This window comes from Pundamilia nyererei, unplaced genomic scaffold (assembly GCF_000239375.1).
Source record: "Pundamilia nyererei isolate P.nyererei 1_Seehausen unplaced genomic scaffold, PunNye1.0 scaffold00049, whole genome shotgun sequence".
NCBI classification, from domain to species: Eukaryota; Metazoa; Chordata; class Actinopteri; order Cichliformes; family Cichlidae; genus Pundamilia; species Pundamilia nyererei.
The window spans coordinates 1,592,573-1,607,424 of record NW_005187450.1 but is presented as its reverse complement, the minus strand read 5'-3'; the positions used below and the strand labels follow the sequence as shown (position 1 = coordinate 1,607,424).

Below are 14,852 nucleotides of genomic sequence, written 5' to 3'. Positions count from 1 at the left end.
CATGCTTCGTTGTTTTTTTTAATGTGTTTTCATTACCTAAACGACAGCCAGTGTGAGCATCATTTTCTGCATCTCCACCCACTGCCACTTCGCTGTCGCTCACAGTGATGCGGACCCACCGCAAATGAATATCTCAATGTCCACTATGACCTGTGCAGATGTCTCCGCCAAAGCGCCCCCCTGGTCAGTGACATAGCCAGGCTGACTTTGTAATCATATTACTAATGCATGTCTCATTAGTTTGTGCCAAGGCTGAGTGTCTCTGCTTCCTCCTGCTCTTCTCATCCTCTCTCTCTCTCTCTCTCTCTCTCTACTACACACACACACACACACACACACACACACACACACACACACAAAACCACACACAACCATCTAGTCAATTGCTGGCTGGCATTTGAGAGTGTCTGGGCTTGCATCTAAAGCAGTTTACTGGGGAAATAATAGCCCTCTAAATGGATTCTCTGTATGCAGAATCATCCCATTCTATTTGAATTCTGGTGAGACAAATTAAATTTTGCCAGGTGAGTCTTGCACCATGTTGAGACGACAAAAGAATGAGAGGCAGGGGAGGAAAAGCTAAATTAGACGAGAGTTCTGGGTGCGACTGTGACAGATCTTGTTTGAGATATCGATGCATTTAGATTTGATTTATTTTCGTTCTTTCAAAAGTGAAATCAATAGAAGGTATGCGTTAGGAAACTTAATGAAAGACTGAGAGAGAGACAGACAAAATGCATCTTCAACTATTCCCATTAGTTTCTTGAAAGCGTGTCGAAACGATGACTTGCTCCACAGCTGTTCTTTTTGTCTCCTGTTAGTTTGCATTGGATTTTGGTAAAACAGTAAGCATCCCACATCCTCCTTAAAAAAGATTCCGACCTGGGGAAGGCCATTACAGAAAATATTACGCTGTCATTTGTCATTAGCTGTCTATCTTAGCTACTTTTCTCCCCCTGCACTGTTGCTGAAAGACGCTTGAGTGAAAGTAATGTTGCCAAGGAACCTTCAACGCTCGCCCACCTTTCTTTACTTTTAACCATTTTCTCAAGCAAACCTCTCACAGATTGAACATGCAAACTTTTATGTGTTGCTTTAAATAGGTCCGACTGGATCTAATGCTGAGTTAACTCCTTATATTGATCCCATGGAAAAAGCTTTAAGTGCATTCCTTCAAAACAAAAAAGATCTTCCTTAAGAGCATCTTCAGAAACAACTGTCACTACTGCCCTTTCCGTGAACCACACAGCGTTCAATATTGATGAGATCATTCTTTTTCACTTGGTTTTTGTAGCATAACTGCAATATGTGGCACCCCGAGAAAACGACTTGTTTTCGCACAGCATCCTGTCCTTGCAGCGTCAGTCGGTTTAAAGTTGGTACCATGCCGAGGCAAACACGCAGCATGCATGAGCATACTATCAATTTCCTCCCACCAGGCAGTTTCCAAGGCACTTGGCCTAAATATCAACTCCAGTCAAATCGACTGAAAGGGAGTGATCTGCTTCGGGCTGTGATCTATAAGTTTGTGTGTGAGTGTGCTGCACTCTCCAGTGATAACAACAGCAAAATGCTTTACAACAAGTACTGGCAGTCCTTTGAACGAGGATTTGAATGATACTAACTGCCTGACCTGTAATCGTTCCAAAACAGAGCTAATATAACTTTATTTGCAAGGGTCACTTATAGGTCCTCAAAATAGATTTAGTAAAGCCCAAAAAAAGGGGAGAAAAGCTGGCTGTGTGACACTCGGAAGAGCTTTGACTAGAATAATCTTCTGTTGTTGTTTAGAGGCTTTAACGTTTCACTGAGAAAGCAATTTTAAAACGGATGAGGGCGTAATCCCTGACAATACTGGGATTATCTCTTTAAATGACCTTTATCTTGCCATGAGCATAGAGTGCTTTTCAACTCCACTATCCCAAGTCTGGTTTGATTACGACATGAATGCCTCTTTAAAATCACAAGGCTGTGGACAGGCTATATAGCTGCATGGAACCTGTGCATTCAAAAGGAAAGATAAGGGCATCAGGTGTATTTCAGAGATATGTAACAAGCCAAGTGGAACGCTGCTCCAAAATAATAATAATAGAAAAGTTTACTAAATGCTCAGATCGTGACTTACAAAAATGTGTAACTACCACCCATCTCGCTGTCTTGTGAATTTTAAACTCACATTTGAAGCTGTTGATTTTTTTTTTAGTTACTTATTTTTTGATTTTGAAACAAACAGATATGGTAAATACAGAAGAAAGCTGTTGGCTGTTTTTTGGGGGGGGTTTTTTTGAACAGCTCAAAAATAACAGAGTGAAGCAGAGGGGTAGCTGGGCTGAGTGATTTAAAGAGGCTCCCACCAAATGACAGATTAGTCGATCATCTCCCGTCTTCGTTAGTTGGAATTTCTGCCTCATCAAAGGTGCAACATTTTCCCCTCAGAACTTGAAGGGAAGTGCAAGTATCGCTTTGGTTCAGATAATTGGAGCCTTGGGACCTGGTACAGTAATGGGAAAGAGATTGACTAAAAAGTTGACTATATTTCACAACTAAACTTTCTACCACATCACCTCTTGTGTTGTTTTTAAGTCTAACGCTCTCTTTATTATCCACTGTTGTTTTCTCATGCTCTTTAGTACGTGTGCAAATGTTTGTCTTTAATATATTTGAAATAGTTGCAGTTCTATAAGTATAGGTATGTATTTCTCTGAAATACAAAGTGATAGTGAAGTGCTTTCCACAAGGATCTCCTTTAGTTTTCAAATGGTCTTTGTACCTTAAGAGGGTTCAAAGGTTAATCTTGCACCTAAAAACGAGCATCTAACCAAAGAAACCTTTAGCACTGCTGTATCCCAGTTTTCTTAGTTCTGCTTATCGAATAGGTCAAATTTCAACTTTGAGTTATATTCCTAATGAATATTTTAGCAACATGCATTATGCATGTGCCAATTTGCAGCACGTACTGCAGAGATAACGGGAAAAATATTGTGGGGATTTAGAGCGTGTTTGACCTTTCATAAAGTCGAGCTTAATTCAGCCGTGAGTGTATCATTTTTCAGTGTTGCTTTGTGAACGAAATTTCACAAAGAATGGGTTTCCATGATGTATTTCCATCCCTCGTCCAATGAGAGGACATCTCTCTTCAACTTCAACAGGATTTTTTCTAAGTTGCCAAAAATGAACTGATGCTGATGAGTCACCAAGTGGAAAAAGAAGAGAATGTACCCGACATTAAGAATTTGACAGGAAAAAAAAAAGTCTTGCTTCCCGGTAATTCTTCGAGGATGTAGAGTGATTCATCCTGTTATATCCTGGATATTTAAGGCACATAACTGAAAAAGTCCCAAAAAATTACAAATAGGTTTATGACAAATCGTTGTGAGTGCTGAGGGCTTGAGGTGAAACCTTTTTTTTTTCTCATGATTGCACTCCACTGCAAATGCAAGAAGATAACTCATCTGTCTTTCTAAAAACTAATAAATGCTGCTGAAACATTTGTCTGTTTGATATATAAAAGCAAGAAAGCACACGTTTGATATATTGACACAAAAAGAACATCAACATTTTGATTATAAAAAAATTACAAATGATCAACTTTGACATTTGCATATTAACAACCAAACTGTACAGTAAAAGAACAGTATTGTAATCATAAGAGTGATTCTGTCTTCAATAAATATGACACCCTGCGTTGAACTATACGGCATGAATATGTAAACATGCTGCAAACACATAAGCATATCTACTGTATGTGTTAGTTTCATCTGCTGTGTAAAAAAATGTTTTGACGTTTAAATGCACACTTACTCTGTGGAAAGTGATTTATCTTATGCCTTTGTTACAGTAAAAAACAAAAAAAATTAACAATGTAGATGTAAAACTGTGGCTGAAAGGTTAAAAACACTTCATCATTAATAAAATTATCAAACTTTAAAATCTTACATTAATCACTTTTCATACAGGATGTACAAAAACACACTTTCCCCCCTTTTTTCTTACCATTAAAGGCTGTGGGCAAAACTTCTACCCGCTTTTTTTTTGCTTGAGTCAGTTCCCTTATTTGGCTGTTTGAGCTTTACTGAATGTTGGGAATCTGAATGAAAAAGTATCCTGAAAGGATCTCAAGTAGAAGTCAGTTCAGTTGGAGCTCGGCTTTTATACGTTCACAAGAGTGGGTCCGTTGGGCTCGCTAACAGAGCCTCTATGCCTGTGTCCAGAGTACTCCCCAATAAATGAGCCGTCCTCATTGAACTCTCTTCCACCGTCTGCATAGTCGCCTAGGGTGTATCTGCTGACACTGTCCCCAGTTGCATCATCTCCTTTCAGGGAACACAGGCTACCGCCCTTCAGTGGCTTTTCATCGCTGTCGCTGTCATTAAGAAGAACAGAGAAGGATGGCTGAGGTCAGCGGTGCAGTGAGTAAAATAAACTCGTGGTATAGCACAGCAAACAGTTTTGAGCGCAAAACATGTCGCCTTAAGAGGCCGTCTTTGACACGAGCACACTGCACACTATGTATTTCACACGAAATTAAAAGCTACACACACAAACACCAGCAAACAGAGAATAATCAGCACATATAGCCTGCCAAATACTTGCTAAGAGAAACACGGGCTCATGAAGCAAGTTCTTATGGTTTCAATACATCACTAGAGGCAGTAGGCAGGGGTGGATCCAGCGGCTGCACAGCAGGAAAGGGAGCACAAGGGAGGCAGGAACGGGTTGGTACAATCACTTCACTAATTGCTAATTGCCAGGGCTTCAGGACCGAAGGCAATTTCAAATCTCTTTAGAGCCAGCAATGGAAATTGCCAGAGAGCAGTGAGAAAGAAGCCGAGAGGGAGGTGTGTGTGTGTGTGTGTGTGTTTGTGTATTGGGGTGGAGGGCGGAGTGGAGGGTAAAGGCTGAGAAAGGGAGAAGGAAGAGAGGAGTGGAGGTGGGGCATATGCAATCCCAGACAAACAGCCTGTCATTCGTAGTATTCCCATGGGCCCACACTCCGGCTGAGGAGATTAGATGCCAATTTAAGGCTGGGCGACTGGCCAACTTGCAGGTGTCTTGCTACAAGACGTGGGGGTCACCTCAAAGCACTGAGGATATTTTTCCTCCCTGTCTTTCTTTTCAAATTCCCTAAACGATCAGTGTTTGGCAACACCTCTATCCCTCTCTTGCGCGCGCGCCCGCTCTCTCTCTCTTTGTATTCATAACACAGAGCGTCTGCGTTGCTCAGGTGGCACATGCATGATAGCGCCATTTGAGGCATATTGCAGTTGACACCTGTGTCAAACAAAAGCTCAACATTTTGAGCAGGATTTTAGCACAGAGACCCGGTTCAAGCTGAGATTTTAAAACGGCTCTCCTTCGCAGGGATTTTTTAATAACCAATCTTATCTGCCCGTTTTCATGAGGCCGTTTACAATGCAAGCCACATAAGGTCCACATTTCAGCTCTTATCAAACCTTCTTTCTCTGACGACTCTAGAGTGCTGCAGATAAGTGGCTGTTATCTAAGAGCAGTGGAATGCCACCGCCGCTGCAGCCCGCCCACAGTGACTTTGAATGCCATGATAAAATGGGGCTGAGTGCTTTTGAGCCCCTCACTCAAAAGCTACAGGTGGAAAAGGGAGAAGGGGGGGGGGGGGGGGGGGGGGGGGGCAGAAGGTAATTAAATTTGTCTTCCCGTTGACCTATGTTGACTTGGTTTTTTGGGGTTGGGTAGAGTGGGGGCAGCAAAACTTCAGGTGCAAGGTGTATTTTTCCCCGATCGTGAAGCTGAAGTTGTTTGTATTCTAGTTTCAAGGTGTCTGGAGAAATAACTTCCCTGCATCTGCTGCCTTCTCCCAAATTGCACATAAAAATATGAGCAGTATGAGAACATGAGAGCTTTCACCAGGCTAGGAAGGGGAAAAAAAGAAAAAGAAATACATAAACCGGCTGAGGAAAAAATTGCATCACACGCTTGGCTAACGGCCTGCTCCAGCCATGACACCTGCTGTTCTTGCAGTGGACAGAGGGGCAAAGCAATAGAGGGCTGTCTACAAAGAGAAATCATCTGAAGCATAATTACCACTTGTCAGCTCCCCAGACACGTGGCATACCGGTGGGTGGTCTATTGCCTTTAGAGATTCAAAGGGCACTACAGAGCCCTGAATCCAGCTCTAAAGCCAGGAAAACAACATCATAGTAAGGCTAAGGGCACTCTGGGGGACAGTAGTCAGAACAGACTCATGAAACTAACCATGAGAAGCATTCTAAACAGATAGTTGCAGCAAAGCATCTGCACTGGCTCACAAACAAACACCAGGGTTTCTCCTGCCCTGCGAGCTCCGAAATAAAGTTTGTCAGAAAGAAATTCAATATCACAGCATTCTCCTTTTTTTGCCAGTTCTTTCTTCACATGTGGAAAAATAGAAAAAAAAAACTTGGGCACATTCTTGAGACTTTCTGTACCATTTCATCAACCTTGCAGAAAATAGTACTTTACCAAAAGGATGCCTGGAAGTCTTGCAGCAGCTATGCAGAATCGTAGCCACCACTTCATTTTTTCTTTTTTTTTTAAAGCATGCAGCCCTAAATGAATACATGTAACCTATATTGAGCCAATTAATGCATAATACAGTCGCAAAACTACTAGAAATGAGTCACTCAGAGGGTGTGGACACAGTTATTTCTTGCTTGCCCTCACAGTGTGAGCGTTTCTCTTTCAGAGTACAAAATCTTCAGAGTACAGAATCACACAAATGTGATTTATTAAAGTTTGTGGCTAGCAGTTTACTGCACGTTGCACCATTTCTTATCTGGCAGCTGATTTGGCTGCGATAGTTGCTGCTAAGAGTGTTAATTTATTTGGAAAGTCAGGGGGAGAAGTTATGAGAATGAGCATATAAATAGGACTGGTGGATGGCCCAAAGCTGTGAGTGCTGTGCCAAAGCTTTGGCTCTGTCCTCTACCACTTCACCGTGATTATTTGGAGCTGTGCCCCAACATATTTGTGGTCGTCAGTAATACTGCTACTTTGATTCAACAGAGCAGAACTTCATGTGGAGCATCAGGAGGAGAACAGCTGTCCAGGAAAAAAAAACTAAATTAAATTAAATTTTAAAAACGCATATGTGCCAGGTACCTTTACAACTGTTTATACTGACCCTGTAATAGAGGTGACGTGTCCACTGCGTACCTTGTCTCTTGCCCTATGATGGCCAAGAAAGGCCCCAGTCTCCCATGAACTGGATAGCAGTTGAACCAGGGATGTTAAACATAAGGCCCGGGAGCCAGAATCGGCCCACCAAAGTCTCCAATCCAGCACGTTAAAGAGCTTTAGAAAATGTGAAGGAGTGCATAGATTTAGCACTTTTAAGTATATTTTTTACAGTTTTAAGTTTTACAGTGTTTCCTGACAAAGACTGCTCCCTTACACCAAACACTAACAGATAAACACTGAAACAACAGGGACGTTCTTGTTTTCCTACTATTACAGTAAAATGAATTTTTACTCGTTTTTATAATGAATTTTCTGTGAATTAATGAAAACTTTATATTTTATAATTTTTATAATTACAGGCCAGCTGTGGAAATGGAGTAACATAGTTTTCTGTAAATTTACACATTTATCACAAGTGGGTGCATATGTGGCGCACGTTGTAGATTGAGTTTGACAGCACTGGGTTAAAAATAAATAAATGGATGGATAGTATCAAAAATGTCTCTAGATGCTCAGACCTGGAGCATGTTAGAATATGTCCTTGTAATTTTAACTGTAAGCTTACAGAAAGTGATTGTTCCCACAGCTGGCTGAGAGTAAGATTCCTTGATTTGACTTAATAAATAGCTGCAGCTTCACACGGCATGCACGAAAAAACAAAAAACAAAACAGGGATGCCTACTCTGGATAAACACTCCGACTGAGCGATTGGATTTACCAAGAGAACAGCTGCCACAGCCTCTGAGACCCCACAGGCGTTTCCCCTTGCTCCAGAACGAACAGCTTTCTCAGGAAACGCATGGATGGCATTTTTTCTTAGTCAATTTCTTGCTCTATCATCAGGTCCGCTCATTTTTGACCTGCTAATTTACACGTCTCTTGCTAATTTGTTTTCATTACTGAAACGAACCGACTGCATCTGTTCATTTAGTAGATTTCCTGCAACACTTTTCACTCCCATTGGCACTTTTTATCACAATTGCGACATCAAGCAAATCTGAGCCACAAAGTAACTGTGGTCCGTAATACAAAAACAGGGTCATGGACACTGGACAATCCATTCTTTCCTGTTTAACAGAATTACAGTCTTGGCAAGAAGCACAGGAACGCAATTGGCAGCAACCACACAATTGTGAGTAATCATGTTCTGAATAATACGATGACGAGAAGAATCAAAGCAGGCAGAAGAGGCTATTTTAGGTGCTTTCTGCACAAACAAACACACCATTGTCACACAGTTGCCGCAATGCTGTCAAGCAAAATAGGATTCGCTCGATTCCCCAAAATTATCACCGTAGCAGCTAAACAATGCAAACAATGGAAATTCAACAGCTATTATAAAGTACAACAGCTGCCTGCCTCGGGCTCAAAGGCCTGGTTTTTCACCGTATATTTTCCATCAGCAATTATCGTGTATCCAGAATCTGTGCGTGTGCAGTAGGAGCTTCCTCTTTTTTAAAACTACTTAAAATTATTTAAGTAAATCTGCATCTATTAAGTTCCCAAGTAAGCTGAGGCACTACAGACAGGAACTAGTTATGTTTCAATAACCTTTATTATCCCAAAAGTCATCTTTCCATGTTAAAGTTTGCTAAACTATTTTATATATACATATGAGCAAGCACTTGGCAACAGTGGGAAGGAAGAACTCCCTTTAAACAGGAAGAACTATTAGTGGGTCTAAGACTTAAAGCTAAACTGAAATTAAAACTTCCTTTTGTAAAAACAAGAAGCATGAAAGAGAACAAGACTTGCAAACTAAACGAGCTTCCTGTTTCTAAGTGGAATCCAGTCTTATCAGTATGGCGTGTCTTTCACTATGCGGCCGACTGCAAATGTCTAACTTTTTACGCAACACAACTGTGTTTGAAAGGAGAACTTTGTCAGTAACACAGGCTCATGTCAGTAGTGTGAGACTGCAGTGAAATCACAGTTTAATTGTTGTCTAGATTTACCAAAAAAAAACCAGTTTAAATAGCTGGTATCAGAGCTGTTGTCTGAAAAAGATCTTTTAAAGACTGATCATATCTATAAATCTTTTCTCTGTTGGATTTTGAAGCCGTGCAAATGCCAAGTAAACAAATGCATTTCGAGGTTTGTTGATGCCTCCAGCCTGCCCCAGCTGCAGTCAAGGGTGTTTGTTAACTTTTTACCTGAGAATTTTCATAAGGGAGGGCAAAAACTATGGACATTAGAAGTCTATGGAATAATTGTAATATTTAGACCTTTTGACTAAAAATTGCAGCATTTATCTCAAAGAAATATACGCAGTAAGTTGCGTTACATAGAATGACAGCAAGTAAAAAAACAAAAACACCAATAAAACACTCAAACGCACACACAAAAGGAGGCAAGCAGTGCACAAATATCCCCCCCCCCAAAATATTAATGTCTATATGAAAGCATACACAGACTAGCACACAAATGGCCTACTGATGCCTAAAGCAACTACATGACTTAAGCACTTTGCAGAACAGACACATGCACGTCATCAGGAGTAAAAGAACATAATTCCAACTAAAAGGGAACAAAGCTTGTGCTGTGTGTTAACCACTACTTTTAACTACACCGTGTGATTACCTAGCCCATTAAATGACGAGAACACTGGCTTCTAGGTTCATCCTGGTAAAGCTCATGAATGCGTGGTTTGCTTTTAGGTTGGGAGGGAAAGACATCACAGTGATACATGACAAAAAAATTATTTTTCAGCCAGAAAACATTTAACATATGCACAACATATTAATTACAGCATAGTGATTTTTGAGATAATAAAAAATAGATATTTCTCATCAATCTTTGGTACTGCAGCGTGCAGAAAAGGGGTATAGCTCACCTGTAGTCACAGAAGGTGTCATCATTCATTTTCTGTGACTCCGTGTCAGAGTGGGGCTCTTCCTTTTCTTTCACTGCAGAGAGGGCAAGACAGGCACTTCAGCACCATTGTTAGTGCAGCACTTTCACACAAAGATGCAGTCACATTTTACTCGTGTGTGCATCCATAAGTCTCCAGATTCAGATTTATTTTAGAAGATCTTGTCTTTACCATCCTACAAAGGGAAAATAACTCAAACAGCAGTATTTCTGGAAACTGCAGAAATGTCAAAACTGAACATATCTAAGCTTAAAAGATCCACTTAGCGATACGCAATCTCAACACTGTAAGATTAGAAATTGAGAAGTCACGACCAAAAGCATCTGAGAACAGCTAAATCTGTGTAAACATTACATTAAGTCTTTACATGGAAACCCTCTCTTCTGCTTGTCTAGCACAAAGTGCTGGATGTCAGCTCTTTGTGCAAACAACACTTTGAAAAGACCAGTTGCGTTTGAGAAAGCTAAAAGAGGGGTTCCTTGAAAAGAACTGGATGGGCAAAAGGGGGGAATCCAAAGGAGCTGATGAAAAATTCAGTGCTTTTTGTCTACAGCTACAGCAGGCAAAGAAGTGGAGTAGGCAGAAGATGGGGAAGCATAAAGGTTCAGAGGAAAGAAACAGAGTGAACAGACACTTTGCAGGCAGGCCCATTGTGAGACTGAATTTGACTCTGATACATGGCAGCACAATAGTGAGATGGAAGAGCTCGGAAGGTCTCCTCAGGTGAGCAGTGGAGAGGAGTGCAACAAAGGCAGCTGATTCCCGCTTGTCTGTCTTGACAAGTATGAAATCAGCGGTACTAAGACAACTAACACGGCCGCACCAATTGTTTGCAGCTTGTAGCTGCCGTGCAAAGGTGACCCACATGCATAAACAGGTTTGAGCTCAGGGTTGAGGCCCAAGTTATAAAAAAAGCATCATCCTGATAAATTGGTAGTAGTTTTAGGATTTCAATTTTAGCTCAAAATGACTTGGGGGACTCAACCCTGGCTAAGGACTAACTGACCTTTTTCCATGGCGAGATTTTCTTGTCGCTGTGGCGATGGCGTACCTGCATACTTGCCACCTTTGTTTTTCCGCAGAAAGCAGGCAATGACCACAACAAGGGTGAGCAGTGCCACAGCGCACATGGTCCCAATCATCCAACCGTGGGTTGAAAAGCTGCTCTCCTGACTTGCAGCACCTGAAAACAAGTGAAAGAGAGCTCAAGAACCAGCTTTACACACCGGCTCTATTAGGTGGGCCCAACCACTCGAGCACTCTTAAACAACTTGATCTTTGATTGAAAAAAAAAAAATGTGATGAGCTCAGGTTTGATGTCACACTGACTCTTTACTCAGATGTTAGACAGGAAGAAGACAAAAGCAAATGTGCATTTGCTTTTCTTATGTGGATTCATAAGAAAGAAATGAATAACTTCACACGTTCAGCACAGTCAGTCACTCACTCAGTCAGTTTGATAATGATATGCTGGTGTTGTTATCACTAAAATCTACTGACGCTGACAGTCTTTGCTTCTCTCACCTTTGGTGCGTGTCTCGATAACGTCTTCGAAAATACTAGCGCTATCGAGCAGTCTCTTAGCCATGAGGCGCACAGTGTACACCGTCCCCGGTTCGAGCCCGTCAATTATGTGGAAACTTTGAGAAGCGTTTACAGCCTCTGAAATCCGCCAGTTCCCATCACCTACACAGCCAAGCACAGGAAGTGCACAAGCAGCAAGTCTGTATTAGCAGAAGAGGATGTGCTGTTGGCGACTAATAAATGGTTCTCCAGTATTATGGTTACACTAAATATAACTTAAACACATCTGAATCCATTTTTAAAGGGAAGGGATTGAAGCAACCACGGAGGCTTACGCTATATTTTTAGGTGTTAATATAAAACATCCCTAGGTGTACCTGAACATGATACAACCTTAAATTCCTATCAATTTTTAGCAAGGCGGGGACAGGAAAAGTAGCTTACGGTTATTCATATAAGCCACATAAAGCTGCAAGCTCCGCTGCTCTTCTCTGGCAGTCCAGCTGATTTTGGCAAAGGTGTCACTCACGTAAGAGCTTATGTTCAACAGGGCTGGAACTGATAAAGAAAGAAGAAATAGGGGGAAGTAAATAAGGAGGAAAGGAAAACACAGACAGGCAGAGAGAAAAGGAGAGAGAAGGCAGGAAAAGAGGATTAGCAGAGGCAAATAGGATCCCCTGCAGCTTGAGAACAGTGCGTCTAGCAGAAACCCTTCAAAAAGACAGTTCAAAAGGCATTTCCCGGCCCCAGACTTAATTGAGTGGAGTTGGATTTGGGCTCATAAAGGGTAGATATATAGATCGTGGGCGGGAGTGACATCTAGTTTTCCCTCTATGTTAAATAAAGCTGGCATTTCGTGGCGCACCCCCCACCACCACGAGTAGATATCAGAGCAGATTGAAACAACTCCATGCCTCGAATACTGTTGTTACTTGAAAGTTCAAGTACATCAAGACGAGCTCACAGGCTTAATATTGGCTGCGCATGTGTGAGTGTGAGCTATATACCTAAAGGAGGATGAGTAGAATTGCCTGAGATAGAGCTGGGAACAGAGAGAGAGCAGTTGTAGCCTGGAATGAAAGAGAAACCTCAGATGTTAGATTCCTTCTACAAAAGCTGTCAAGTCTAATATATTGTGCAACAAGCGAGACTACATAAAGGCGGAATTTGTTAGAGCGACTGGGAAAACTGCATTAATGGCAGTAACTGCACAAGCACAGCGCAACTTATACCGCGGTAGACACCCTGTAACTGCAGCACAACAATAAATCTGACTTGCAAATTTAAACCACAACTGTCACTTTCCGGCAAGTGATTTGCACAAAGAAATGTCTTTCTGTCTCTCCCGAAGTGATATACAGGACTCACCCAAATTATATTTGTACAACTATAAAGGACATGTTTTTGCTGAGGCTATGGAAAGCTACTTGCTACACCAACACGCCTACAACCTCGTCTGTCTCTACCACCACTTCTATGTTGGCTAGCTACACCAGCTGCAGGCGGTGATACATACTGCTCTGAGCAGGGGCCACAGCTGGAGTCTGGGACAAATCTTCAGAGGGATAAAAAGAAATCGAAGAAGCAGAAGATTACATGTTTATGAAAATCCCGCTTTAAGGTTTATAGACCAGGCACACAAACACATGCTGACACATTTGCAGGGCCACCGGAGAACAAAAGTGCATTCTCACAAACATATACAAGCTCTGTGTGTGTAGCTGCATCAAGTGCTGTTTGGATTTGAAGTCTGGTTGACATCTGCACCACTAGAGGGCACTGTGCAACCAAAAGATGACACCTATGTTTTTTTTCTGACAGTTACCTACGGAAAATTACTAATAACCTTATTCAAAGAAAGATATCCGTTGGGTATCTTTCTTTGCCTTTAGACAACAATTCTGATGGCAAAAGAGCCAAACGGGACAGGCCAAAAAAAAAAAAAAAAAAAAAAAAAAAACACCTTATTCTAGTGACGATACGTGCATATATAGCAAATAAAAACAAGAAAACACAAATATTTTTCGTTTTTTAAAAATGACTGAATTCCTGTTTTTTGTCTAAATTTGATCTGGTTTCTCTAATTCGTCATTTTAAACAAAGAGCTTGCACATACAAACATAAAAAATGATTTTGGTAATAACCAGTGTTATAATTTAGTCCCTTATATTGAGGGCTGGTCTTCATACGATGAAGCTAAACATGTGCTACAGAGGTGTTTCCATGGAGAACAGAGAAGAGGATAACATCTGGAGAGGTGAAAAGCACCAGCAACAATACCAGCAAAGTATATAATTATAGCTAGCAATATAGTTATTGGTTAATTGAGGTTATTTAACAATTTTGACATTTTTCACCCTTTTATGTCTGAAATGCTGCATTGTTTATTTCAGAGCTGTTTCTTTAAATATATGGAATACACAGATGCAGATGCTCAGCCTCAATTAAAATGACCTGTCTTTATTTATAGCCAGCTAAACTCTTCATGTGTTTAGTGAAGCAATTAAGTATTAAATGTAGGATATAACCTCAAACTAAGCTACAAAGAAAACGAAGCTGCGCCTTGTGTTTGTGGGGTAATTCAAACTCCTCATCATCAGCCGTCAGGTAATGATTGATGTGTCGGCATGTATGATGGGATAGTCGACAGCCGCACATCACCTCAGCAGGAGAATAACAGTGATTGCTGAAAATTTAAAAAGGAGGGAAATGAAGATGAGTAATGTGTACAGGGTAAAGGTAAGGCATTTGTTAACAATGTAGATTCGCTTGTGAGGTGGAAGGGGGAGCTAGTGTTTGAGCCGCCTTGCTAAAAAAATGTCAGCAAGCAGACATGTTGTGGATGATAAAGGCTGTGTTCACAGTTACACGCGGTTCCTTTTAAACTGCAACATAAACACTGCTCTGCCTGTGGTTTTACTACTTGCACTTCAAAACAGATGCTCGTTTATTGCATTTTAATATGCTATTTTGTTTTCATCTTGTGTTGCCGTCCGCACATTTGCAAGAACGCTGGTTACATTTTCATTCCAAGTAATGGTTTCATTTAGTTTGTGTTCATCTGGACCACAGCCCAGTTTATTTACTTATTGTTTTATTGTTTTCTCATGTTGAAGAATTTCGTTTCTTAAATTTAAAAGAATAACAATAAGTTTTCTGATTAAAATGCAGCACCTGGAGCCTCACAGTTTACCTTTTATTATCATTTTCTCGGTGAACCGGAGATCGTTGAATTTAGATTTACCAATCTAGCCGCACCCCC

General features: G+C 41.0%; 1 protein-coding gene across 10 annotated transcripts in view; it reads right to left on the bottom strand.

The window, feature by feature from the left end:
• Nucleotides 1-3,340: 3,340 nt before the first annotated feature.
• chl1a (cell adhesion molecule L1-like a) overlaps nt 3,341-14,852 on the bottom strand; it is a 48,709-nt gene continuing 37,197 nt past the window's right edge. For 2 of the 10 annotated variants that reach the window (XM_005732938.1, XM_005732937.1), the window contains exons 24-30: nt 13,107-13,145; nt 12,598-12,660; nt 12,035-12,148; nt 11,591-11,752; nt 11,073-11,249; nt 10,028-10,100; nt 3,341-4,363 (exon numbers count right to left, since the gene is read on the bottom strand). In XM_005732938.1, coding sequence (XP_005732995.1) covers nt 4,150-4,363; nt 10,028-10,100; nt 11,073-11,249; nt 11,591-11,752; nt 12,035-12,148; nt 12,598-12,660; nt 13,107-13,145 — 842 coding nt within the window. In that variant the 3' untranslated portion in view covers nt 3,341-4,149. Of the gene's footprint in view, nt 4,364-9,774; nt 9,845-10,027; nt 10,101-11,072; nt 11,250-11,590; nt 11,791-12,034; nt 12,149-12,597; nt 12,661-13,106; nt 13,146-14,852 lie in introns of those variants that run through there. The other 8 variants (XM_005732943.1, XM_005732940.1, XM_005732941.1 and 5 more) reach the window with 8 other exon arrangements.